At 43.3% G+C, this 26174-nt stretch overlaps 1 protein-coding gene across 1 annotated transcript; it reads left to right on the top strand.

Moving 5' to 3' along the window:
• Positions 1-405: 405 nt before the first annotated feature.
• ais (DExD-box helicase 52) lies at positions 406-25794 on the top strand. The gene is made up of 12 exons (XM_050183943.3): positions 406-573; positions 634-700; positions 2332-2393; positions 3612-3794; positions 4488-4568; positions 8977-9187; positions 10554-10620; positions 12918-13130; positions 14501-14591; positions 19961-20237; positions 21920-22067; positions 25641-25794. The coding sequence occupies exons 1-12, from the start codon at positions 487-489 to the stop codon at positions 25756-25758; spliced, it is 1605 nt and encodes a 534-aa protein (XP_050039900.1). The 5' UTR covers positions 406-486; the 3' UTR covers positions 25759-25794.
• Positions 25795-26174: the final 380 nt, after the last annotated feature.

Below are 26174 nucleotides of genomic sequence, written 5' to 3'. Positions count from 1 at the left end.
GAGCCTAAACTGAGACCACAGAGCATATAGTGCTGAGATTCACAGACCTTCGCCCGACTCTGGCTGAGGCAGATATGGAAGGGGCATTTGGGTTTCCCGGGGAACGAGGGCAAATAGACGAGAAAAGAGTGGGAGTAACGAAGGGGAGGCTAGAGGATCGGTAGAGGAAGTCAAGGGAGAGATAATACCTTAAATCGGGGAGCTAATGTTTGCTATACTATTTTAGATATTTATTTGGGGTTGAGGAGGAGAGAGAAAACTAGTTTAAGGAGAAGGGGATGTTAAGAAGAAAATATAGGAGGGGGAGCAAAAGGCTAGGTGGCGCCAGCCGCCGCCCGTTACAAAGGGTGTAGCCGACATCCATTCACTCATTTATCCATCTATCTGTATGCAGACAAGCCAAGCCAAGCCTTTGCGTCATTTGCGGTATTTTCGGGTTGTGACCATGTGTGATTGACGGCGGTCGTGTTTCTTGCGCCTGTCATCATGAACACGAACGATTTCTTCAAAAAACTTTGTGTTGGCGTGAATTTCAACGTCAGTAAGTTCAGATCTGACGCGGAGCGTTTTAAGGTACGCGGATTTCTCAACTAGAAGTGCTCGAAACTTGCTACATGTCGTCCTTCTTTCCAGCTTGCAAAAAAACTGCCGGAAAATGCTGCGGTATCGAACTCCGAAGATCGTGCTCGTAGCCTAAGCGGTAAGCATGCTCGTTTATATGTCGTATTACCACAGGGAACAGAGCGGCCACGGGACGGCGATGAAGTCAGAGAAGTGACTTCAAGGTTCGGAAGAGATATCGTGTGGTCAACTAGGCTGCCACTGTCACTGACTGGTTTAGATCTGTGTATACGCTGAAGGTTTCTACTGACGCCTGAGTTTCTGCACTGCAAAAAAGAAAAAAAAAACGTCATACATTCGAGGCACTTCTAGGAACTGTAGATCAGTTCCATCATGAACGTAAAGGTGAACTTATTGCCACGTTCTCGACGTTCCAAGCCGACTTCATTGGCGAAGCAGTTTAGGCACAGAAGGCACAAATTGAAACACATTTTAGCTCTTATAAACGATGTTTTTCTACCGAACAAATGCGAAGAGATGTCTGAAACAGTAATTCTTCGATCAGGGGGTTACGGTTTAGTATCATCCTTTGGCATATTTTTTTTTTTTTTTCAAAATCGCAGCTGCTAGAGAGCATATAGCAGATAAGTTGAAACTCTGCTACAAGGCACAATAGGGGATCTGCAGTTTTTTAAAGCGTAGGACAGGCATTTGTCCACACTGCCATCTGCCCTGCATTTCAGGGTAGCGTTTATAGAAGCTGGCAGCAAAGCTAAAAATTATGATGTCCTTAGTCATTTCCTTTATATGAGCACAATAGCCCGCATGCAAAAAGAGAAGAGCTTTTACATTGTCAAAATAAGGAAAAGCAAGGTGATCACACTCCACTACAACAATACAGTGCGAATTTGCTAAGGAGAACTTCATTGTAACATTTGGAAACATCGTTTTACAATGAAATGTCAACATAAAAACAAACAAATCTTCTGATTAGAATGAAGTAGCATTGTCAGAAAATTGTTGACAAAAAAGGGCTTCATAATCGTTAGTGGTACAGCGTGAATCTCGTAATGCAGGAGACTCTGATGTCACCCATTTGCTCATCCAGCGTGAACACTTTCACCATGCATTGCACATCATAATCAAGGGCAAAGACTGTTCCAGGGGTACTTTCAACCTTGCTGTTGTTTAATTGCGATACTGTTGCACTATGGTCCATCATAACTAAGCCTGGCCAACTATTTTTAAAGTGAAGCTTTCTTCGCAGACTTTCCTGACCGTATCTGCTGCTGTCTTGCCAAATAAGTGTGTGCATCATGTCACGTAGTGCGTGTGCACAAGAGCATGTGTACATGTACAACAGTTTTCGTTAGGCCATGGATGCAGGAATAAAATGGAAAAATTATTGTTAAGCTCGTCTTTCAGTTCATACTTCTCTCAGCACACATCTGTCCTCACCATTCTTCCTTTGATAACCATCACCTTCATCCTTGCTGCATCAACGTCTCGCAGTGTGCATTTACATGAACTGTTTTTTGCATTTTGGCTTAGATCGTAATTGTTGTAGTGCATAAACATACACATTGCAAGACATTATGTGTTGCATAAATGGCATTAAAAACAAAGCATCGCATTTAAGTTATAGCACATAAAACCACTTCACGAAAGCTTCACTTCACACAGATTCCAACATGTACTTTGGATCTGCATAACCTGTTTTCTGTGCCTTCTTTTATGCCCATGCATTGTTTTACATCTTTAATGTTTCAGCCAGTACTGGTGTCAAGCGGAAGATTGCTGGTGATGAAGCTTTGGATCAGCAGTTGCATGTGGTATGCTAAGCTTTTTTTTTTTTTTCAGTATCAGTCAATGGATAAACTACATGTGAGTGTGATGCAAGATAATATATGCAGCAGCAGGGTTGTGCCATATTTTTGAGCATATAACCTGCACCAAAATTCTAGAAAGTTATCTAAAAGTTTCTCATGGTGGGTCGCATGAAATTTTACCTTGGAGTGCACCTTCACAGCACTTCACACCATGTTACATTAAGTTGGACATGAAGCCGAAATTCACATTTATATGCTCTCTGCATTGCTGTGAATCGGTGAACATAGCTATGACAGAATGCATGAAACAACATTGTTTCTAGATATTTATGTTTCACCTGCAACTATCCCAGTTGCATTGTGAAGACTTAAGCTCATTTATTGGGGTTATTGTGGTTATTTATATGTCTTGCAACTGCAGATATGTAATTTTTCGTCTTCCAGGCACTGTAGGTGTGGTGTAGGTTGTATGTAGGTGTGGTATAGTGCATACATTTCATTTTGCTAGCAGTGCCACCTCGTAAGTCCTGCAAGGCCTTTCATAATTCCATCTACCTCCACCACCACCCCTCTTTTTTTTTACTCCATATATAGAGGGTTCTTATGCCATCAGAATTCTTTATAGTAGTCATAGCCTAATTTACCATATTTAATACAATCTCTACCTGCAAGATTTTTGGTTGCTCTTTTCACATTTTTGTCAAGTGGTTAGATTTATTTACATACTTCTGCATCTTCTGTATTTTGTAGAATACATCATTCTCATTCTAAGCTAGTTTTAAGCTTGTAGAAGCCAGGTGCTCTGTATTTATGTCCAAGTAATGCTTATCCAATCTTTTGATTTCTTTGAACAAGTGAAATGCAGACAACAAGGCAGTATGTATGCAAATGTGTAAGATTGAGCATTGTCCCTCACTCTCTTTGTGTTCCCATTGTTGGAGAAGTTTATGAATAAAGACAGCTCATATTAACTGAAGTGTTGATGTGGTTGAGAAAAAAACAATATCTGTGGCAGCAGCTGTCTGTGTTGCAACAGCTGAAATGGTCACTCTGACCTACAGTTAAAGCTTGCCCTCTTGTGTCAGACAACTTCACTATGTTCAGTGCCAAATAGCTGTTATGCACAAGGTTGTTCAATGCTGTGTTGCATTCCCTAACTGCGTGCTTATTGGAAGCCACCAGACTTTCTTGGCTTTGACTGCTTCATCCGCACTTATGCAGCCCAAGCCTAGCAAGAGGCAACGCATTCGAGCAAAAGGCACAGATGTCCCAGCATTGCTTGAGACCTTTGAAGAACTGGCCACCCGCTACAAGATCTCTCGGGTACTGCTTCGCAACGTTGCAGACTTGGGCTATGAAGCGCCAACCCCTGTTCAGCGCCAAGCCATTCCTGCCATGCTTGAGGTAGGCTCCATATCATTACTACATTACTGTGTCATATCGCTAGTTTTGCAAAGCATCATGGAAGCATAGCATTGCCATTCTTGCAGACTTTATCTTGACTAAAAGGATGTGCACAACTTTTGGGGGATGGTCTGTTTTATTTGAATGCTAATGACAGGTTGCATTATGTTAGGTTGCTGCAAGTCACACTGGAAAGCTAGCATAGTTAGGTTCTCTTTGGCGACTGAGTCCTACTTGGATTTCAGCTACCAAAAAGGATTTAACAGAGTGAGTTGAAGTAGAAAAAATATAGTGCTTCAGTCTCCATGTGTTTAGTAACCAGGTTAGTAACCAGTATGACTAGTTAAGCCAAAGATTATTGGTTTGTTTTGATGGACTTTTGAAACCCACGAGTGAGTGCTTTTTATTGTAATCAAATTAAAATATTTGAATCCAAAATCAGCAATGGGGGTATCCATCAAGGTCCCTTTAACACCAACCTCAGGCAACACCTCCAAATGTGTCCAGCATTTGTAATGAGCAGTTACCTAACTTTCCTCTTCATCTTGCATTGACTATGCATGCCCACAGTTTCCACTGAGGGAGTGTCATCTCATTTTACTAGAATACCTGTAATTTCATTGTACATTTCATTGATAAAGAGTACTATAGTGACTTGTAGCATCATTGTCATGAAATTTTCTTGCGGTGCAGCGGAGGGAGTTGCTGTGCTGTGCGCCAACCGGTTCAGGGAAGACTGCTGCATTCCTGCTCCCTATCATTGCACAGCTTCAAGTGAGTTGCTAGTCGACAGAATATTCTTTCCACGTTCTATGCATGCCACATACTAACTGCTCTCAAACATTAGTTCATTGAACCCTCATCTTAGGATATTTAACATGAACAAGCTTAGTGAACCTTAAGAGCATTGCTTAATCACAAGAATTGAGCTAAATTGCCACTTCGGAGTTGTACCTTTAGAACACTTTTCCACCATCTTCAAAGCTAAGCACGCAGAGGGCATGCATTGGCATCACTAATGATGTTGAACTTACCTGCCTCCTTAGAATTGTCGTGACGGGCGCAAGCACAGTTGGATAGGACAAACTAAAGCAAGTAATGTGTCCCTGAGCAACAAAACAACTGATTTTATTTTCAGCATCATCAGACCTCAGCAGCTCGGTTTCACACCTTCGCATCATCCTCCTTTCCCCGCACATAACACGATAACATTTGAGTGATGCTGAAAGATAGGAGAGGGTGTCTCGGCTGCTGTTGTGCAGCCATGAGGCTGCCACATCACCTCCCCTCCCAGTGAGTGAGTGAACGTTTACAGAATCGATGTTATTCAAAGGCCTCTATACCAAAGCATCAAAAGTCCATACGACGGGGTGCTCTGGAGAGGTGTCTACTGCGTTTATTGGTGACTTCGCATGTTTGAACTACTTGAGCCTTGGCAGATGGTGCCACAGATCCGGAGCAGGTGAAAAGGCATCTGCGTCCTCGACATGCACCAGCTTCAGCCAATCGAGTGATACTACTTCGTGACAACCGTGCACGTCGATTGTGAAGTGCTTCTCACTTCATCGTAGCACTCGAACAGCCCATCTTACAGTGGTCGTAGAGGCCGATCAACTGCGTTGTGGCATACGAACATGTGTGTGCACCAGGCGACTTCTGATGGTAGGTGCACCGCACATGGCACTGCCTGCCGCAGTGTTGTAGCACGAAGATTGTGCATTATGTCTCGTAGTCTAAATGCGCAGTCTGTGCTGGCCGTGTAAGCGTCTTTCGGAGTGGCTGTGAAGAATTCTCTTGAAAGGTGGAAGGTCGTTCCGTAGGCCAATTCAGCCACGCTACAGCCGACGTTTGCCTTGACGGCTGTCCGGGCTCCCAAGAGAATCAGTGGCAGTGCCTCCCCTCCATCCAGCTGCGCTCGTCTGCTGCAGCAAGCGCAGTCTTTAGCTGGTAGTGGAAACGCTGCACAATGCCGTTGCTAATTGGGTTGTAGGCAGTTGTTCTAATGCGAGATGCACCAATAAAACTCGTGATGCTGGCAAAAAGTGCAGATTCAAACTGTCTTCCACAGTCTGTCCTCATTATTGAAGGTGCGCTGAAACAAGCAGCCCAGTGGTGCAAAAAGGCGTGGGCAACAGTGTTTGCGGTGATAGGTACAGCCTCCACCCAGCACTTGAATCTGTTGTTGCATGTCAGCAAATGCGTATGTCCTTGGCAAGGCACTAGCAGTCCAACAATATCGCGGTGTACATGGTAAAACTGTGCATCAAGAGCCGTGAACTTTGCCAACAGGGTCACACTATGGCGATGGGTTTGGCTCACTGACATGATATGCACCTTCTTGCCCAGCAACGAACATCCCAATTGATACCTGTCCAGATGAACCTATCTGTGAGCAATTTCTGCATAGGTTTTATTCCTGGTTGAGAAAGCTTGTGAATTGAGAGGAAGACATAGCGACATAGATTGGTGGGCACAAAGGAGCTTGGGTTGCCTGTGGAGGTGTCGCAGCACATCTGGTTGTCTGATCTCGTAATCTGCATCCATTGCAGCTTGAGAGCATTTTTTGTCGTTGGTGGTGATGTGGTGGAACATGTCAGGTTTCACTGGGAATCCGATTTGGCATTGGTGCATCAGATCTGAATATTCATTCAGTATGGAAGTGAAGTGAAGAGTGCCAGCACGTGTGAGCAGCCTAAAGCTGAGCGGCATATGTATTGAAGGCTTACCTCTTACTTCACTGTGCAAGACGGGGTCTTGCAGTTTCCGGTTACACCTGTCTACTAAGAGACCAAAGTGGCACAGAAAATCTGCCTTGAGAATAGCTAATTTCAGGTCGGCTACTATGAAAATCCACACTGTTCTCTGCAGGTCTAAACTAACAGTTGGGGAGCAGTTTCCATACGTGGTGATGGTCGTGTTGTTTACCACTTGCAGTCCATGGGCAAGGCTGTGACTACGCTTACTTAGGCATCTGTATCGACGAGGAAGCGGATGCCGCCGTCGCAGTCAATTAAAAAGAACACGGATGAGTGACGTTTTGGTATGCCAGGGGCACTGGTTGCCCTCAGCGCTTGCCCAGGGCGTTTCCCAAGAGCTTGCAAGGCAGTAAACATTTGCACGCGGCATTACCAAACTTGTGGTGGTACCAACATAGCTTTTGGTGCTTGTTAGGCTGCCGCGGAGCACTGTGGTACATTGACCGTGACGCAGTCTGGAGGGCGGCCACAGCATCTGATAGGCGCGAGATTTCGTCATTCATTTCTTGACGCTGCTCGAATTGAGACGGTTTGCTTGTTACCGCTGCAATAGATATGGGAGCTGCCACCATGAGCTTGTCAGCCAGCTCGGCCAGCTTGGGTAGGTATTTTTCATTTGAGGCAGAAATAACCGTTCTAACGTTTTGAGGAATTCTCTGTAGAAATATTTCTGAAAGCAATACGCTATTGAGACCGTCCACCATGTTGCCCAGTAGTTGCTGGATAAGATGCAACAACTGGCTGGGCGTGCGGTCACCGAGGTGGGCTTCCCGGAGACGCTGTTGCAGCTGTTGATTCTCGAGGGGCGTGGCTGTGCAAATAGGCCTTTTACTGTTGCCTTCAGTGTGGCACAAACATTGTCTGCTGGTTGGGAAAACAGCAGGTCCTGAATTTCAGTAGCAGTTGAGGAGGGGAGACTGCTCACTGCGTTGTGGTACTTCGTGAGGTCAGCCGTGATGCCCCGTGCAGTGAATTGTGATTCTACCTGGATAAACTGCTATTCAGAATCCACCGTCCAAAAGGGGGGTAGTTTAATGTTGACACCTGAGAGTGTCGGAAGGTCAGTGCCTTGAGGTGTGTCCGTAGCACTTGCTACTAGTCAGGGTCACCAGATGTTGTGAGGGACGTGAGAGCGGCTGGATACGGCAGGCAGAAGCGAGTAATCTGTCCCCGAGAAACAAAACAACTGACTTTATTTTTGACATCATCAAACCTCGGCAGGTCAGTTTCGCACCCTCACACCATTGTCCTTTCCCCACACGTAATACGATTACATTTGAGCGACGGTGGAAGATGGGAGAGGGTGTCTTGGCTGCTTCGGTGTGGTGATGAGGCCGCCACAGTATTAAAGCTCATGATTGTATTGTCACTTCAAGTATTGCATTAAAAAAGACAACCTTATGTCATCCACTGTTTGCATTATGCCCTGTCCTCACAACCCAGAAATGTGGCTATGAAAAATGTTAAAAGCCCATAAACCACTCTGAGCTGAAAAACTTGTTACATAGTGTCAGCTGTGTACTATAACATTTACATAAACATTTATGTACATTTAGCCGATAAACATTTATAAACATTTATCCACAAGAATTTCTTTAAATGATGCTGTAATAGCGAAGTTACAGGCATTTGATGAAAGGCTATGCTGCCACCATGATTTCTCCCTCACTTTTGCTACCCTGACCACAGGTGCTCATTCCTCCTTGCCACATATACCCTCACCAACTCCATGCAGTCCAGCGAAAGCTATGGGTTGTGTCAACGTACCAGAAGAAAGACTGTTCTACTGTCCACCTCTAATCGCCCTTCACTTGATGCCGATTCAATGGAAGCTTCATAAAAGGTTCAGTGGCGTGCAGTGGGCAAGCCACCCTGTATTCTCACAACGGACAGCGGCCTCTCCTCATGTTCACGCTGTCATCCCTTGGTAGCTGACCAATCAGCAGCTTTAATACCCTGATGAAATCATGTGCAGCACCCTGCTGGCATCACAATGTCTGAATGATGTGTTAACTGGTGGCTTACCCATGGCGCATGGTGCTGCCATATTCACAGGAGATAGTCATTGCAGTATACTGTACAGAATGTGTGGTTATTTAAAAGGCGTAAAAAGATGTCAGAGATGGTTTATGGGCCTTTAAGACAAGTCACCCTAGGAACCTGACATGTGTGCTTCCATTGACACCCTATTTTAACACATTGTAGATGCATCAGCAACTTGCAGTTTCATGTAACTGTACTTTACAGCTGGCAGCTGCATAGTAGCTGGCGGACTGTTTTACTGTGGTTTACTTATGTTTCCTAGCTTTTAGTACTTACAGTACTATTGCCCTGTCATTTAGTCTCATTATTTTATTTGTCCAAAGCTTCCAAAAGTAACTCTTCACTTAAGAGTTTGAATTTCTCTGATTGCCTATGCACTGTAGAAACCACCACCAGTTGCCAAAGGCAAGAAAGACGGCAATGATCAGCAGAAGGGTGGCTTTCGGGCAGTGATCCTGGCACCAACGCGCGAGCTGGCACGGCAGACCTACCGTGAATGTCTGCAGCTCATTCGTGACACGGGGCTTCACGTCTATCTTCTCAGCAGCCTGTCATCTGCCCGGTCGCGCCTCCCAAAGGCGCAACGGAAGTTGGGTCAGTCACAATCCCTGTTTCATTTTATCTGAACCACTTGTTTTTCGGGTTCGAGCCTTACATTACAGTAATTGTAAAACAAACCTACCTCTTGTTCTCTTGTTGTAGTACTGCAGTATAATGTTTGCCACTTCACAATCACAGGTATGGTCTTTGTGTCTGAATTACTGAGCTATTAACTTTGAGAGGTGCAGTCAAGGAGCTAACTTGCATATGAATCATAGGTTTTGTGTATGTTAAGTTTTTGACACAAAGGCGTATACTAAAATAGCTTTCATTTGTGCTGATCTAGTTTTCTAATGCTTCGCCTGTGTTTGCATAAACTTGTAGATCAAATTTGTTGACCTCCCTGCTCTTGACATCTCTACTTGTATGTCAAACTTGCAAAAGCATGCTGCAGACAGGACACAAGCATAGGAACAGGTAGAACAAGCACAACACGTGTTCCTCTATTTGTTCCTCTGCTTGAGTTCTCTTCATAGAGGGCTTTTACAAGTTTAATATAAATGACTAACTTTGTGAAGTCTACCCCCTACTTATCTTATTGGGACACTTGATCACGCTAATGGAAGCAAGGAATTAATGAAACTTACTCATCACATTTTTTGGAACTCGCTGTGCATCATCTTCAACATGAAGGTAATAGATAATAGAAAACACAACTGTTGCACTGTCACAATGCAGCTGGATCTGTTATTTGTATGGTAGTGTGTGAAATTCTAAGGCAAAACAGGGTAAGATTATCACATAGGCTTTTACCACTCACGTGGTGACTTTTCATTCATGTGTTCATTTTGACTTTATTCTGTCTTGTTCGAAAAGCTTGTTTAAGAGCGATAAAATGCATTTGACACTACGCCTATGAATTTGCAGTTTCCTAAAAGCATCTTTTGTCAATCCTTTGTACTGATAAAAATGTTCATGTAATAGCATCTCCAGCTTTGCTGCAGCAGCTTTTAGCAGCAAAAGTGCTAATGATGCCTTAGTGTATGTAATGAGAACAGGTATTTATAATGTTTACTGAAAATGTCTTGTATACTAAGTACTAGTCAGCAGTGAGGAAATTGACTGCTTTCTCAAAAAAAGACTCGTCAGCAGATATGGTATGACCAATCACATGTGTCATTTATGCCTCTGTGATGCCAACTGCTTTTATATTTTGTAGTTTTCCGCGCAAGTTGGGCTGATCCTTTGGCATTTTGTTTAGTTTCAGGAAGCCCGTTTTGTACAGTATTACAAATGGAAATTTGATTTCATTGACAGCGTTGTTTGAAGTCGTTGCTAAAGTTGCGCTGCAAGTCAGAATTGACTTAAGTAATGTTTGTGTCTCTTTTTACCATGATTTTTACTGTCCCTCTGCTTGCAGATATCTTGGTGTGCACACCAAATCGGCTACTTTGCCTGACTGACAGCGGAGTTGTCACTCTTAACAGGTAAGCCTAATGCTTTGTATGGCTCCACTGGCTTTGCATGCATAGATGGTGTGGTATTCCTGTTAAAGAAATTAAAGAAAATAAGAAAAGTTGACAGATTACGTGTAAATTTAAGACAGGTGCAGCAGTGAGTTCAGAAAAAAATGCAACATTTTGTGCCCTTTGCTTCAGCATCAGTACACAGTGAGAATTCAGAAGGGTTAAAAAACTGTGGGACTTTTTTGCAGCAGCCGCAAAGCAGGAGATAGGTTATCTTATACAACCTTTCTTGTAACCCTCATCAGTCACACTCACCTCTTCCCATGAAACATTAGAGCGATGATCACCACTTTGCCTGCACGCACTTGAAGACAATATCAGTGGCTCTCTCCACTGAGCAAATACTGTATTTACTCAAATCTAACGTGCACTTTTTTCCTGTAAAATGAGTCCAAAAATTTCGTGCGCGTTAGAATTGAGTACGACCCCAAATCTGCGCTACGATATTGCCACCGGCATTTTAAAATGGCCACCTCGTACGCACTTCAAACCTAGCTGCTGTAGCTTCCTCCATGTGCTGTAGTATGTGTGCTTGTGCTTTTAGGCCTTGGCTTAGCTTATTCCACCATCCGTGTTCCCATTTTCTGCATTTGCTCTATCAGCATGAAAGTGGTGACTGCGAAAACACGCCGAGTTTGTTACAGTGTCACAATTAGAAGGAAAGCAATCACATGCGCAGAGACGGACAGAAATCGGGCCACATCATGGGCGTTCGAAGTTCCCGAAACTTGCATGCTGGACTGGCACAAACATGAGAGGCGCTCTACTCCTGCGGATGCTGCGTACGACGCGGCCCCTATCTTGAAAGCGTTCTGCAATATAGACAAAGTCTACGCATCTGGGTGCATCGCACTGTGTTCTCGTCACTTAGTTCACATTGAAGCGAGGGGCCGTACAAAAGTCAATTCGCTTGCTCCTGCTACCGCTCTTCCTCACTCCAGCGTTCTTGACAAAGAGTTTCCGCGGTCATTGAGTGAGACGTGTACTACATGTTTGCTTGTATGTGCGGGACACCATGCTTGTTAATTTATTTAGTAAGCGAATCTTTAAAAGTTCACACTGCCGATCAAACTACTATCCTTACTTTTCATACAGGTGTCTACTAATTTGCTATCACACTCTATGTGTGGTACTGTAATACATTTTCTTTTTTTTTTAGGTCACGGCAGACGGGTGCGCATTACAATTGAGGGCATCTTTTCTTTTTTTCTCATTTATTTTTGGTCACAGAAAACGGGTGTGCGTTACAATTAAGGGCACGTTAGAATCGAGTAACTACGGTAATGCCGTGTTGCATTGGTATATACCCTGCATTACAGGCAATTGCTTTCTATACCACGAAACAGCAGTCAAAGTTTTTGACCCACAAAGTTCCTTTTTATTTTTCATATTTAAATCATTTTTTATATGCAGGCACATTAGAGAACTGACGAGTCTGTGCTGCGCATACAAATCCCTGCAGATTAGTAGTGCACCTTGGTCATCATGTCACAAACTGCTACCCATTTCTTTGCATACCACAAGCAATCCATGTGTGCTGCAGACATCCCCCATTTGGTGTCTCAGGCACACCATCGTGCAGATGCAATGGTCTGTTGGGACAAGTTCTTGCATTTAGTACATGAGTAAATTTGTAGTTTTGTGTGTGTGGTTGTCACATATTGGCCCACATAAGCCGTTTCTGTCATTAATTGCAGTCTGAAATACAGCCAATAGAAACATTTTAAAAAGGTCCCTTTTAAATGGAAAGCAAAAGGGCGGGTATACTTACCAGAATAACCAGAAGGGCAGTTCAAGTTCATGTAAAAATATTGCTCACAATTGTCAGCATTAAGCAGTCCTATGATAATAACATGTTTTCAAGGCATAATCAGTAACTGCCACTGCCATACTGTTATTAACTAAAGTTGCATCAACACTGTCTGTTCGACCAAGGCAGCCAGCCACTGAAGCCACTAGTATTAAATGGCTTTACTCTTGCATTTGTTGCCCTAAACCATCACAGAGTATTGGTCTTTCTAATGGTACATTGGACCGGTTCCTATGACACTGCACCTCTGTTTGCAGCGATTCAGAGCCCTCTTGAGATTGGAGACAGAGAAAGCCTGCCCCAGTCAAACATTCAATTGCTCTTAGAGCAACAAACTGCCCCAAAAGATCACTGGAAAGTGACCAGGGGAATGTGCCAAAGAAGCACTGTTGCTAGTGAAAGCTCTGACTCATGTCTTCTAACCCAGCTACCTTGCGGTACTTTGCAGGGTAGAGTGGCTAATCCTGGATGAGTCGGACAAGCTGTTTGAAAATGCGGGCGGTGCAAGAGGCTTTCGCGAACAGCTTGCCAAAGTCTGCCAAGCATGCAGCGCAAGCCCACTGATGCGTCGAGCCTTGTTCAGTGCCACAGCTACAGACCAAGTAGAGGCCTGGTGCAGACTTCACCTCGACGCTTTCCTCTCGCTCACTGTAGGCATCCGGTGCGTAGCCATTCTCATCCCTAGACAGAAGCCACATCTACAAAGTATAACAGCTTATTTCTTGCAGGATTTTCTATCATACCGAAGTAGTCTACAAGAACAGTTAAGCCTCGATATAATGAACTTCAGTATATAACAATGTTCTCGCTATAACGAAGTATTTAACTTTTCATCTCCTCTTGTCCATAGAACACCATGTATTTAGAACCTCAATATAATGAAGTGTGTTTGTATGCCATTTAAAAATAACTAAATTTTGCTTCCGCAGCGAACGAATGCCAAGACAGTAAATGAAAACTTCCGCAGATGCAGATAGTCAAATGATTGAATTACAAGCGGCTGCTTGCAAACGCACCTCTCAAATCGTGCGCTGCGCTCAAATCGTGCACCCTGCTTTAGAGGTAATCTGCCCCGTATGCAAAGAGTGCACGTGCCAAGACGGCATGGCACCATGTAAGCTGTCTTACCGCGCATTTAGTATTGGAGGTTGCATAATCTCGAGTTTTGGTGACCCGTTGGAGCAAGAGGCAGACGAAGCAGTCGCTGCCCGCTGCTGGCGCTTTTCCTGATAGCGTTGTCCCAGTGCAGGCGGCACTATCAGCAGTGGGGGCAGAGTGCACGTGAAAGCTTGGCTGGCTTCACTTAATTCATACCACCGAAAAGATATAGTTGACGTACATGGAATGAAACCGTATCATACATCACCGACTCCCAAATTTATCAAAATGAATTGTTTTCTCATTCAAGTTTGCTTTTTTCGATTGCCCAATAATTCGGAAAATTCTGCGAATCCTCTCCGAGTAAGAAAAATTGATCAGTAACTGTACTTATTTGCATAAAAGGTTGAATTTGAATAGAATTAAATTTCTATATAACGAAGCAATTTCCGATTTTACCGACTTCAGTCTATGGAGGTTTAACTGTAGTATTCATTTGCTAAAAAAAAATTGTGAGAAATTTTTTTTCCTCTTTCCTCTAGAGTGAATGTGCCTTGGAGCATTGACCTTCATTATTTCTCCAATAACCAGAAGCTAGCACCTTATGTCACAAGAATCAATGCTTAGAATATTTTTTTTATCTTTCCGCATAAATGTACAAAAATGAAATTTTTACCAGGTTATAGATTACAAGTTATCAAATTATTGCACAATTCTTATTTCTTTAATATCAGCTCTGTGTTAATCTTCTCTGATGCATTTCTGTGTTTACGCCTTTAATGCCTTTTGATTGTACCTCATGTTCTCAGCATGTAAGAACTGAGTGAAGCGTCTGCATGATTGTAAGCAAGTTTTAAAAAGCCTCGATGCTGAAAAAGATCTTTTACCAAACGAGTGTAGTCATGAATCATGAAACTTTACCTTTACATACAGGAACGCAGCTGCAGACCTTGTGGACCAAAAACTTCAGTTTGTGGGCAGCGAATCTGGAAAACTTCTAGCTATTCGTGGACTTGTCAAGGAGGTTAGTTTTTCTGCTTCGTAGAAAGATGCACCATTGTCATTTATGCTATTTTTCACAGCACAACTAAAAGCCGTGTTCAGTGCCGCTGGAAGCTTGTTTTCAAACGAACTTTATATAACACAAAAAATTGTGAATCCTTTTTTGTTTGTGTTTCTTTGGGACCCTTTTGGGGACACATGACGGAAATTGTGACAGGAACAGCTGCAATCTTATAACGACAAAATGTTAGGTGTATTGTTGCACAGCCTGTGATGACATTCAGGATCCATGGCACAGTTCATGACTTGTTTTCTCTCTCTTTCTCCTCATTTAATGCTTTAACACTTTCCTCTCTGCGGCAAAATAGGCACTTTTTGGGTAGTCTTGTAAACAATTCTTTTACTGCTATAGCATATGCTTGATATTAAAATGTATGGTATCAATTTGTAGAATAAATGTCCTATCTGATGGTATTAGTATTTTCAAGCAAAGATTTATTAACAATTCTTTGAAAAAAAAATAATTTAATAAAAATATTTGTAGTGAAAACGAAAAGGTTCCGTAAGAACATTTATGTTGCTTGGTACCAAGAGAACAATAAAAAATTTTGAAACACACATTTTGCACAAAAAGGCTATGTACAATATTGCTGCAAAGATAAACTTTCTATCTGTAAAAGTTCTTTATATATAAAAGAAAATGTTAGTCCTAGTTGCCATCATGCTCGTGCGGCGGCTCTTACGAACAGCCACGCGGCACTGTGGAGCACAGTGCCGACATCCACTCCTGCCCATCTTCTCGTGCAAAACTCCACTCTGTGTGCCACCGCCGGCAAGTAGCCCTGCCCAAACGATGTTAACAACCTGTGACAAGATCTACGACCTTTTGAACACCCCGCTTTAGGTCTGAGCACAGCAGCGACAAAATAGTTCGCAGTAGAGAACTAAACACACTGTCGGATACCTGTTGACGTTCTAGGGCTATTTGATGCACTTTCGTAGTCTGTGCTGAAGTCCGATGAATCAAAATCATCTTCCAAGCCTGTGCTACTACCACCATCAAAAAATTCTGACAGAGACTCATCGGAATCCTTCAAAAATCGCCGTTTCCGAAGGGTGGCTGCGCACAACGTCGACACCATGTCAGAAGGTAGGAGCACTTGTCAAGCCTGACTAAAAGGTGCCTTAAAGTGCCCCCATGGGGAAGAAACGAAAAACGAGAGCGAAGCTAGAAAAACAGTTCTTTTAGGCACTGGATGGCACTAGCTGTCCAAAAGCGCTCCAAACACGGCAAAATTATAAGTAGAAACCATCAATAGCGGGCTATCAATGGGTATAGGCGCAGACAAGAAAGTGTTAACAAGCAGTCTAAGAGTTTGGAATTTTATTATAAAAATTCTGGCAGAACCCATCTCACGATGAATGTTGACATTAATGTAGCTAGCATTAAAGCAATGTAGCGATACTCCATAGCCGCCACAGAGACACATTATGTATGAGGCATGTATACAACCAGGTTCCTTTTTCACGCTTCCTACTGAACATACTACTGTGTCATTTAGCGCCGCTGCTACAAAGTCTGCACGTGGCACATGTGTGAATATATGTCCAGACAAGATTGCCTGGTATTGCCCTGCCCAGCGCCAGAGAAATTTATTAATTTTTTTTGTCATTCGGAAGGTGCACATACCCAGTGAACCAAGTTGTTGTCATAGAGGTTCATTGAAGAGCGACACATACTCAATGGCACGTACCCACTGACACAAGTTGGCCTGACGATTTCAAACCCTGTTCTCTCGGCACAGCAGCCCAGTGCCTTAGACTATGGACTACCCAGTGAGTGACACAAGTTGGTAACAAAACAGTTAGGTAGAGGGGCAGATAGTCCCTTGAAAGTGTGTGAGGTTGCCAAAGTATGCTAGTCACATTATTATTCTGTAAATGCTTGCTTGTGCACTTTGAGTTACAGCTGTGATGCTTTCTGTTTGTTATATGTGTTTGACTGTTTCTATAAGTTGGGCCACTGACCACTTTATAAGTGCATTTCCATTTAACTGACCTTGCACAAATTTCAGATTGCATCGTTAATGTCTTCATGTAAAGCAGTGCTCCTAATTAAGTGAATTAGTGCTACTGTTAGAAATACAAATATACAAACGAACAAGAGGATTGTCAACTTACATTACTATGGAGGAATCCCTGGTTAAGCAGTATACCTTTTCCTGCGCATGCGAGAAAAAGAAAAAAATGTTGAGGAAGACCACACAATCACACGTGTGCATATTAGCGAGGTGTTCAAGAGTTTATATTTGGTCAAGCACAACAAAACAAAGCCCTTAACAGTATGTGGGCTGCTGTTCTTTCCGATAAAAAGATAATTTCCTTCACAAACCTTTAAGTTGCCTTAACACTCCTACCTAGAATGGTCCTCACTGAAGCATGCCTCACAACTCCAAGCAGTGACATTGGGCTATCAAATAGACAACCTTTTCTGCATTTCTTTCTTATTTCTTGACCATGCTCCCATAGCTGGTTGGTGAAAAAGCGACAAGGAAGAACCAGGAAGTTGGAAAAAAAGTCATCGACGAGTACGGTACTCCCCAATGCAAAATTTGAGCACAACTCCATACTTTTTTTAATCTTGCGGTATATTGGCTGGCGCGGATAATCTGTCTCGCACGGCACGTTGCAAATGGAGCATAGTGTGGTGCAACTGCCTCACTAATCTGTAGATCTCAAGAGCCAGCGCATGGGTGATGCGTGAGTGCGATTCACAACAGCCGCCAACAACAGACCTCCCAAACAGTGAGCGCTACTCTGGCGCCTTCTCGTAGCCATGTCGCTGCACTACAGTTTTCTTCTCATGCTTTCGCCAAACCCTCCTCCACTTTCTGCCTCATGGTTCCGTTGCAGCTTTCCTCCTCGCGTCTTTCATACCCCACTCCCATTTGCTTTCATCTTTGACGGTGCTCGTTCACTCGGTTACGTTGACGCCGACGCTCGCCGCAAGAAGGGGCACCTAAGAGCTGCACTCTAAAAAAAGTCCTGGCAGTCAAAGGGTTAAACACAATGTTCACTCTTGTTGAACTGCACTTTCCCACAATGCACAAATGCTCTCTGTTGTAGTCGCATCAGGTTATTGCTTTAGAGAAAGAGAGAGAAACAGAAGAGAGGAAAGACAGGAAGGTTAACCAGACACACGTCTGGTTTGCTACCTTACACTGGGGAAAGGGATACATATAGGGATGAGAAGAGAGAGTGCTTAGTGCTTCTAATGTTTATCGGTATCAAAGTGATTCTTCATTGTGAGGCTTTATAGGCCCTGTGAAGCATTAAGTAGGTAGGATTAACTGTGGGACCAGGTGCAGAGTTTGCAGATTCACACCTCCCACTATTTAAAGGGGCCCTGAACCACTTTTTATCGAAGTCAAGAAGTGCATTTGAAGTTAAAATAGACTATTTCAGAAATACATGTACTTTGCCACAAAAAGTACTTCAATGCATTCAGCAGAAGCACAGTTATCGGCAATCAAAGGTAGTGTATGATCCCGTTCACTGTGCTTCTGTTCCTTCTTCAATGTCTTGCACTGCAAAGGTTACGGCAGAGCAGGGCATTTTCGATTTTGGCACCTACACCATGCCAAACGTAGCCAAACGCGGTTGTCCTCTGCAAGCCGCAGTGCACTCACCCAGCACACTCGTTGCAGTATCCCACGGTGGCCGCAGTATCTACGCTACGTAGCAGACTGCAGCTACATGCAACTGTAGTGCACATGCGCAGTGTTTGCTTTGTGCACGGCAGGGCTTGAGTGCGCCCTCGTGTACACATACACGTCTGGTCATGCTAACGTGGTGCGAACCAGCTTTGTCCTGTACCAACCAGCTTGACCAACAGATAGTAGCCACATCCACCTTGCACATTTTAAAGTGCTATCACACTCAACACGAAGTGAAATCTGCCAAGGTGTCTAACCAGGAGCAGGCAGAAGTGAGCACATGTTGGCAAGCATCCGTGTGGTCTGACCTTAAGTGGTTCAAGGCTAGTTGAGTGTTCAAAACTAGTCTAAATTAGCGAGACCCGACGGCTACAACACCGATAAGCAGGGTGCCAATGTTGAATTCCTACGCAGAAAATCACGGCTTAGCGTGAGCACGCCATAGTTGGCTTCTTCCAGAAGTATGTAATTATTATAGATATTCGAAAGCAGATTTTCGCTTACTTCAACCTGTTTATTAAGCTGCATCAATAAATATACACAGTAACAGTAGGAAGAAGCACACTGATCCGCATACCCTTTAGGCTATGTGGTACATTGCGAAGCGGGACAGGGGACACAGGAAAAAACGAGAAGCGCTTACTGCCAACTGAAAATTTTTTTGTCTGATACAAGGTGTTATATACAAAAAAACAGAGGGAAAACGATATAAGAAATATATACGCAAAAAACAAACAATAAAGAGAAAAAAATGAAAAACATTATAAGGATGCCACCACCGCTCACCATTTGTGCTGCCATTGTCTAAGAATGCCATCTCCCTTTGTGATAAGGCCAGGGATGGCTTACTCATGCACAGGCATACTTCACGTTCCATGCTAGCCAATTCAACGGTGGCAATGATAGTAACACCTTGTATCAGACAATAAAATTTTCAGTTAGCAGTAAGCGCTTGTCCTCGTTTTTTCCTATGTCCCCTGTCCCACTTTGCGCTCTACCACACAGTCTAAAATGGAAAGCCAACTAGCCCAAACCATCACCCTTCCAAATACATTCCTTGATTGACGTCAGCTATTGGCCAATAGCATCCACGTATGGGAATATGCTATATTATGAAGTAAAGTGTCCAGTAAATAATGAGGAGCAGGCTTCTGTTGAAAAGAGAGCATTTCAGAAAAAGGTGACTTCGCGCTCTGCTTACAAGCTCCACACGCCGCACACGACTACAAAATTTGACTGAGATGTTCACAGCAACATATGCTATCTGCGGACTGTTTTGTTTCACCAAGCCCGAAAAGTGGTTTAGGACTCCTTTAAAAACTGGCTTTACTGCTTAGTTTAGTTGCCTGGTGGCTGAGCCTACTGCATTTTGGAATGCGGACAGCTATGAGAAGCAGCTGCCAGGCTACAGCAGGAAAAGCACGTTCTTGATCATGTCACCTCCAACATTGAGCAAGCTGGACGACTGTGCACATCAAGCCATGTTCCTTCTCGGCTCAACCTTGCACGATTCCCTTGCAGCTGCAGCATAAGTTGCGCAGATTGCTCATTCTTATCTCACTTGGACTTTATGTGGAACAGGAAAAATTTGCCTGGAGTGTCCATTTATAATATATACATTTGTGCATTATGGTTGATCAAATATAATAACTTATTTCACTTTACCTGTGTGCAGGGCCAGCTGCAACCACCTGTGCTGGTGTTCGTACAGAGCAAACAGCGAGCCAAGGAACTCTTCGCAGAGCTTGTCTATGACGGCATCAATGTGGATGTGATCCACGCTGAACGAACGCAGGCGCAGCGTGATCGTGTTGTGCGGGCTTTCCGCTCTGGTCAGGTCTGGGTGCTCATTTGCACCGAGGTCCTGGCACGTGGTCTAGACTTCCAAGGCGTGGGTCTTGTCATCAATTATGATGTGCCGCCGTCGGTCGTGTCATATGTTCACCGCATTGGTGTGTAGCATTTGAATGCTGAACGCTTTTTAGTCGCCCATATAGAGGTCAAGTATGTAAAAGAGAAGTTATGATAGAATATACTTGCAGCAGAACTCAGATATTCACACACATGCATTAGTATTAGCTTGACAGATTAAACATGCATTTTTTGTCTAATGTATTAATGGTATAGAAGAAACATACTTGATCTGGCATGGCACTCAGAAGTTCGGTGAGATTATTGGGGGGGAGAATAACACAATGAAAAACAGAAAATAGGAACAGTTTAACTGGTGTTATAAATAGCGGTACGCGAATATTTGAAACTTCGAATGTTTGATTAGAAAAACACTTTTACTATTTAAAATATTTGAACACCTGAAAATTGCTAATGTCAGTTCTTTAACTCAGCTTCTTGCAGTATAGTCGTGTTATACGGCAAAGAACACAGACTGTATTGCGGTGAAGCATAATTGCCGAGCAGTGAAGCCTACCAAAAGTAAGAATGTGCCACTATCACAGTGCTTCTTCTAGTGCTTATGGCTATGCAACACAATCAGCTCAAGTACCCACACTGTGCTGCCTCTTCATGCATCTGGACAACACCAGCCGCCAGGTGTATCTCTGTATCTGCTACTAAACTGGCTAAGTGCCTAAAACATGGTTTCCAAACTACAAATGTGACCAAGTAGCAAACTTGGCAATGTCTTTAGACCCTCGTTCTAGAGTGGTTGAGTACCCTCAGGATAATTCCATGCCACAGTTGATTAAAAACCTGGGTTTAGAAGAAGGGAGGAAAATTGAAAAACCAAGAAACCCAGTTATGTCTCCAACAACAAAAGCTTCAGAAGAGGCTCCTTCCATGTCAGCACAGTCGAAAGACTTTGAAAAGCTCATCAACCAACAGAAATTTTCACTTGCTTGTGGCAGCAATTTTCACTGCCACAAGAACAAGTTTAAATATATGTGCAGCATGAAATTTTGGGCCGAAAAGAATATCCATGTGAGTGATGGTGTGAGCCTGGTGCCCACTGCTGGCTCGGCTTGCAAAGAGATACCTGCTGATACCAGACACTAGTGTGTCCAATGAGCGGCTTTTTCGGTGTGTGTAGGAGTTGTGACATACAGGAGGGCGATTGCTGCTCCCCGAATATGCCCAGCAGCTATCCTTCCTTCATGACAAGCACAATTTTCATATACATTATTTGCGGTGCAATAATTTTTTTCGCCGTACCTCTGGTTGGCGAGAAAAATTTCATTTTTGCAAAACCAATAGTATTCATATCCGAAAAATATTCTATTTGATTCACACTTGGTTTTCATTATTTGAATTCGCTTAGAAATGGAAAACTTGATATTCGCACACCCCTAGCTACAAGCTATGATGGATAGAACAAACAGTCATCGCCTTTTAATTTGAAGTCAAGTGAACTTCATGTCACAATCTCATTGCTACTGGTTCAAAAACAAAACTTCTGGCGGTGTGAAGACCAGGTGCATTGTATTGAACTTCACTGCACAGCCATATTAAAGTGCCTTTTCAAGTTCACGATTCCATTTACAGAGCTTTTTGTTTTTGTGTGTGTATGCATATGTTGTCTGTCTGTCCCTGTCGAACAGTTTTACCTGGCTTCTGACTCGCTTTCTGCTCAGAGATTTGCTGTTGTAAAAGATTTTGTCAATCTGCTCCATTTGTGCAGGTCGAACGGGCCGTGCCGGTCACCCAGGCAAGGCAATCACCTTCTTCACAGAAGATGATGTAATAGAGGGCCGCTTGAAGAGCATTGTGCACCTCCTTCGTGAAGCTGGACAGCCTTTGCCAGATTACCTCCTTGGAAGCAATCCAAAGTTAGTTCCAAAACCTAATATAGTATACCTTTCTTTTTCTTCAAAAGGCATGTACGTATATTTGAATGATGAATTTTTCAAATTTTATCCCAACCCATGATTGTCCAAGTGGCTATGATAAACTACTGCTGAGTGTGCAGTCCTGGGTTCAATTACTGACTGTAGCAACCACGTTTCAATGAAAGTGAAATGCAAAAACACTTGTGTATTGAGGCTTCGGCAATTGTTGCCAGTCCCCACACTTATGCACAGGCTCACATTGCCAGACTCCACTTTGTCTCAGGTGAACATAAGCCAAAGCACCATCGTATCAAATGAAATGGCTGCAGGGCCAAGCCTGGCCTTTGCTTGTCAGTAGGTGTTTGAATACAGTGAACTCTTGTTAAGACGAACTCAGTTAAGCCGAATTCTTGCATATAACGTACAACATGGTAACGTTTGTTTGGTTTTGCATAGACTCAATGGCAAAAAAAATCTGCCTAATGACGAACTGTTTCAGACATTCACTTTGGTTAAGACGAACATTCAGAGTGACTGCCACCGCTACCGATACTGGAGGCTAGGGTGCCTTGATATGTAGCACTCGGAGGCCCGGGGGCGAGTGACGTGCAAGCGTATGGGTGCTATAGCTCATACAAAGCTATCGGCCCTCAGTGTGCCTAGACTGTCCACTTTGCAAATCACATTCAAGACAGGCTTTGCGCGGCTGCACCATATGCAGCAGCCACCGGAGCAGAACGCCCCATTTCAAACATTTGCTAACTAAATTCACAAGCATGGTGTCAGCGTGCACAGGCAAACATGAACACGTCACACTCGATGACCGTGGACGCTTGCTGTCAGAACACTGGCATGAAGAATCACTGCAGCAGCAATGAGCGAAGTGACCTTTGCGAAGTGACATTCAAACTGAGCGGCGAGAACACAGCGCACACAAAGCTACAAGCCAAAGCTCCACATAGGCTGCGCCCTAAAGGATTGAGAATGGGAAGCCCAAGCCAAGTGCCGGTGTAGGCTAGCCAACTCCCACTTTCAAGAGAAGGCAACCCAAGCCAAGCGCCAGCAGAGACAAGCTAACCCCCAACTTCGAGAGTATGAGGCTGAGAAGAAACGTCGACGCATAGAGATTCCTCCTACAGAGGGTGCTGGTGGATGTTTCAAGAGAGAATTCCTCAACCGTGAGTGCGGCCACGGCTGCAAGGTGTGTGATAGACTGCAGTTTGACCACAACCTCACACAACTGAAGAGTGTGCGCAATTTGGAACCGAAGCTCGATTCTAGCAAAACAAAGACAATGAGACAAAAGACTTTCGTGAAAATCGCGCTAAACATGAGTTCAAACTTGAGAAAACGACCACCAGCTTCACTGTTTTGACAGCTTTCACTGCGTGGAACTGGCTTTACTTTTCTGCTCAATCTTCTGGAGAAAAAAATCCGCGCATTAGAATCGGATAAACACCATAATCAGACATTGTGAGCTACGGTTATTGCTTGAAAATTTTCGCAGGTCAGGTTTTCAATGTGAGATGATGCGTGTTTGATGAATTCACTGTCCCCTAAGTTCCGCCGAGACAGATGCTGCCACTAAGGAGTTCACTATTGGGGTCACCATAGGGGTTAAGCACATGCATACTGACTGGTCAAGTTTTAATTACCTGGCAAAAGCCAATTTTAGGATTGCAATAATGAAAGTTTTGGCCTATAGAAATGCATGCGCACTGGCCAGGACCTTCTGCCAGGATCTAAATAAACAAAAAATTGAATTAACTGGAGTCAAATTGTGAGTCGACTATATTATAGTATTTACCCGATTCTGGCGTCAAGGGTTTCTTTTTTTTTTTTTCCCAGGAAAATTTGTAGGAAAATTGCTAAGGAGGTGCCATCTGATACAAAACAAGAACTGCATTCTCGACAGCCTACCCTCAGAGCCAGCCTAGCCGGCACCATTGCCATTGCCATCACAATATGGCAACCATAATGGCAATGGAATGAGTTCGTGCATTGCATGACCACAACTCGACACTTTCACTTTGATTACAAAACATTCAAATTATAAGTTATTTTACATGATAAGCTCACGGCAACAAGTCGCATCTCATGTTTTTGGTATTCCGGAGAATTGCTTGCATCGCAGGACAGACTAGCGAAGTGGCTAATGTAGGCATGGACCACCATGCCATTTGCAGTTGTTACATAGTCATTTAATAAATGCAGAATATCAAACACGAGGACGGCATGTTGTGGTTTTTCATAAGTGGCGATTAAGTGCTGTCTGAGAGTGACGATTTCTTTTGCCTAAATCAGAGGCATTCAACTTTTTTTTTTTTTTAAGTGGGTGTGCATTCGATTTCTACTTTTTTAGGAGCTCTGATGTCATTTTACATTGTTTTTTTCTTTGAACCCATAAGTGTGTGCATGTTCAATTCGGGGACATGGATGTTAGAATGCTGCCAAATGAATCAGCGGTGTGTTTTGGTGTTTTCTCTGCCTCTTGTGTAATTCAACCAATTTCGTCGGCTGCGTCAGGGTCGAATTAACAGAAGTCAGCTATACTCGATTTGTTTGCTCTGTTTAGCTCCGGCCACGGTCACCAAAAATCCTAGCTGCGGCCACATTCTGATGGGTGTGTAATGCAAAAATGCCCCTGTACTGTGCATTGGGTGCAGGTAAAAAAAAATAAAAAAATGGTCAGAATTAATCCAGAACCCCCCATTATGCAAGCCTTATGATCAGATTCTGGTTCTGGTGCATGAAAGCCCAGAATTTAATTTAATTATTATATTCATATTTGATGTGAGAATTCACAATTTGAAGTTGTTGAATACGTGTACATTTCTTTTGAATATATAACACATAGAAACATTTACTGGAGTCTCGACGGAGACAGAACAATATATGTGATGACTGTTCCAAATTATTCTGCTGCGATTGTTGAGCAGGGCCCACCAGTTCCTTAGCAAATATACAGGGCTGATCTGCTCAATAATGGCCAGTCATCCAAAGAGAATGGCTCACTTTTAAAGGCAGCCTGTGAAAGAAATTTGTTACAATTTATTATTTGGCCAATCTCACCATGTTAATGTCCTTTTAAAATATTGTGCAGTGCTGTAGTATATGTATCACACTTCTCTCTTCCAGGGAACGCAATATTGTGTATGCATCTGGTAACATCAGCTGTTCCCTTATTTCACTGCTGTCATTTCCATGGCTCCATAGTTAATCGAAAGCAGTTGTTTACCATTTACAAGCTCCTCTGCTATTCGTATGTCTAATTGTGAACGGTCTTGTATGCCTGTGCCAATTCATAAAAGTCCGATTTCCAATTTTGCCAAACAGGTTCTAAACAAACTTCGTTATTGATGTTGCTTCAGAAATGAGAAAGTGCTATTCAATATTTAAGTTGATATTCAGGGGTCGTCTTTCACTAATATTTCTAGTCGATTCTGAAATTTCGCTATTTAACACTGCTAGCCATCAGATATAGGCAGGATGTTTGCATGCCACTGCAACTGATACTGCATGAAACACTTTAGCTTTATCGTTGAAGGAGCCTCAATGTGGCATTCTTTTCAGGCAACGAGTGAGGCACCAACTGGTTGCTGAACGTGAGCCTATTTCAACCATCCCACCAGACTTCAAGAAGAAGAAGATGCGTCGTGCAAAGGAGGCATCAAGTAGCAACACATCTTGAGTTTCATTATTATTAAAGAGATTTTGTTACCTTGTGTTCATGTCTAGAATGCACTTCTTTCCAATATGATGGACCACTACGCCTGAACAAGTGCAAAGCGGGTCTGTATACCATATTTTCCCATTTATAAGCCACATTTCTTTCCTAAAATATTTGGCAGTGTGTCTTCTTTTTATTTCATATGTAGGTGCACTGTCTTATATATGAAAGGCACCTTCATGAAAATAGAAGATGCCACATGGCTGCACTATAGTGGAGATAAAGGGGAAAGTCAAAAGCACATCGGTCTTGGCAGAGACGCACGCGTGACAGAGACTGCATGCTATCTTGCAGAATGCACCATAAATTACCACTAACGTAATCGAATAAGTACGGCAGCTTGCAAGAAAGACATTATGTGCATGCAAAGTGCGTAC

Source organism: Dermacentor andersoni, chromosome 4 (assembly GCF_023375885.2).
Source record: "Dermacentor andersoni chromosome 4, qqDerAnde1_hic_scaffold, whole genome shotgun sequence".
In the NCBI taxonomy this organism is placed as follows: Eukaryota; Metazoa; Arthropoda; class Arachnida; order Ixodida; family Ixodidae; genus Dermacentor; species Dermacentor andersoni.
This window is presented reverse-complemented; position numbering and strand designations above follow the sequence as displayed.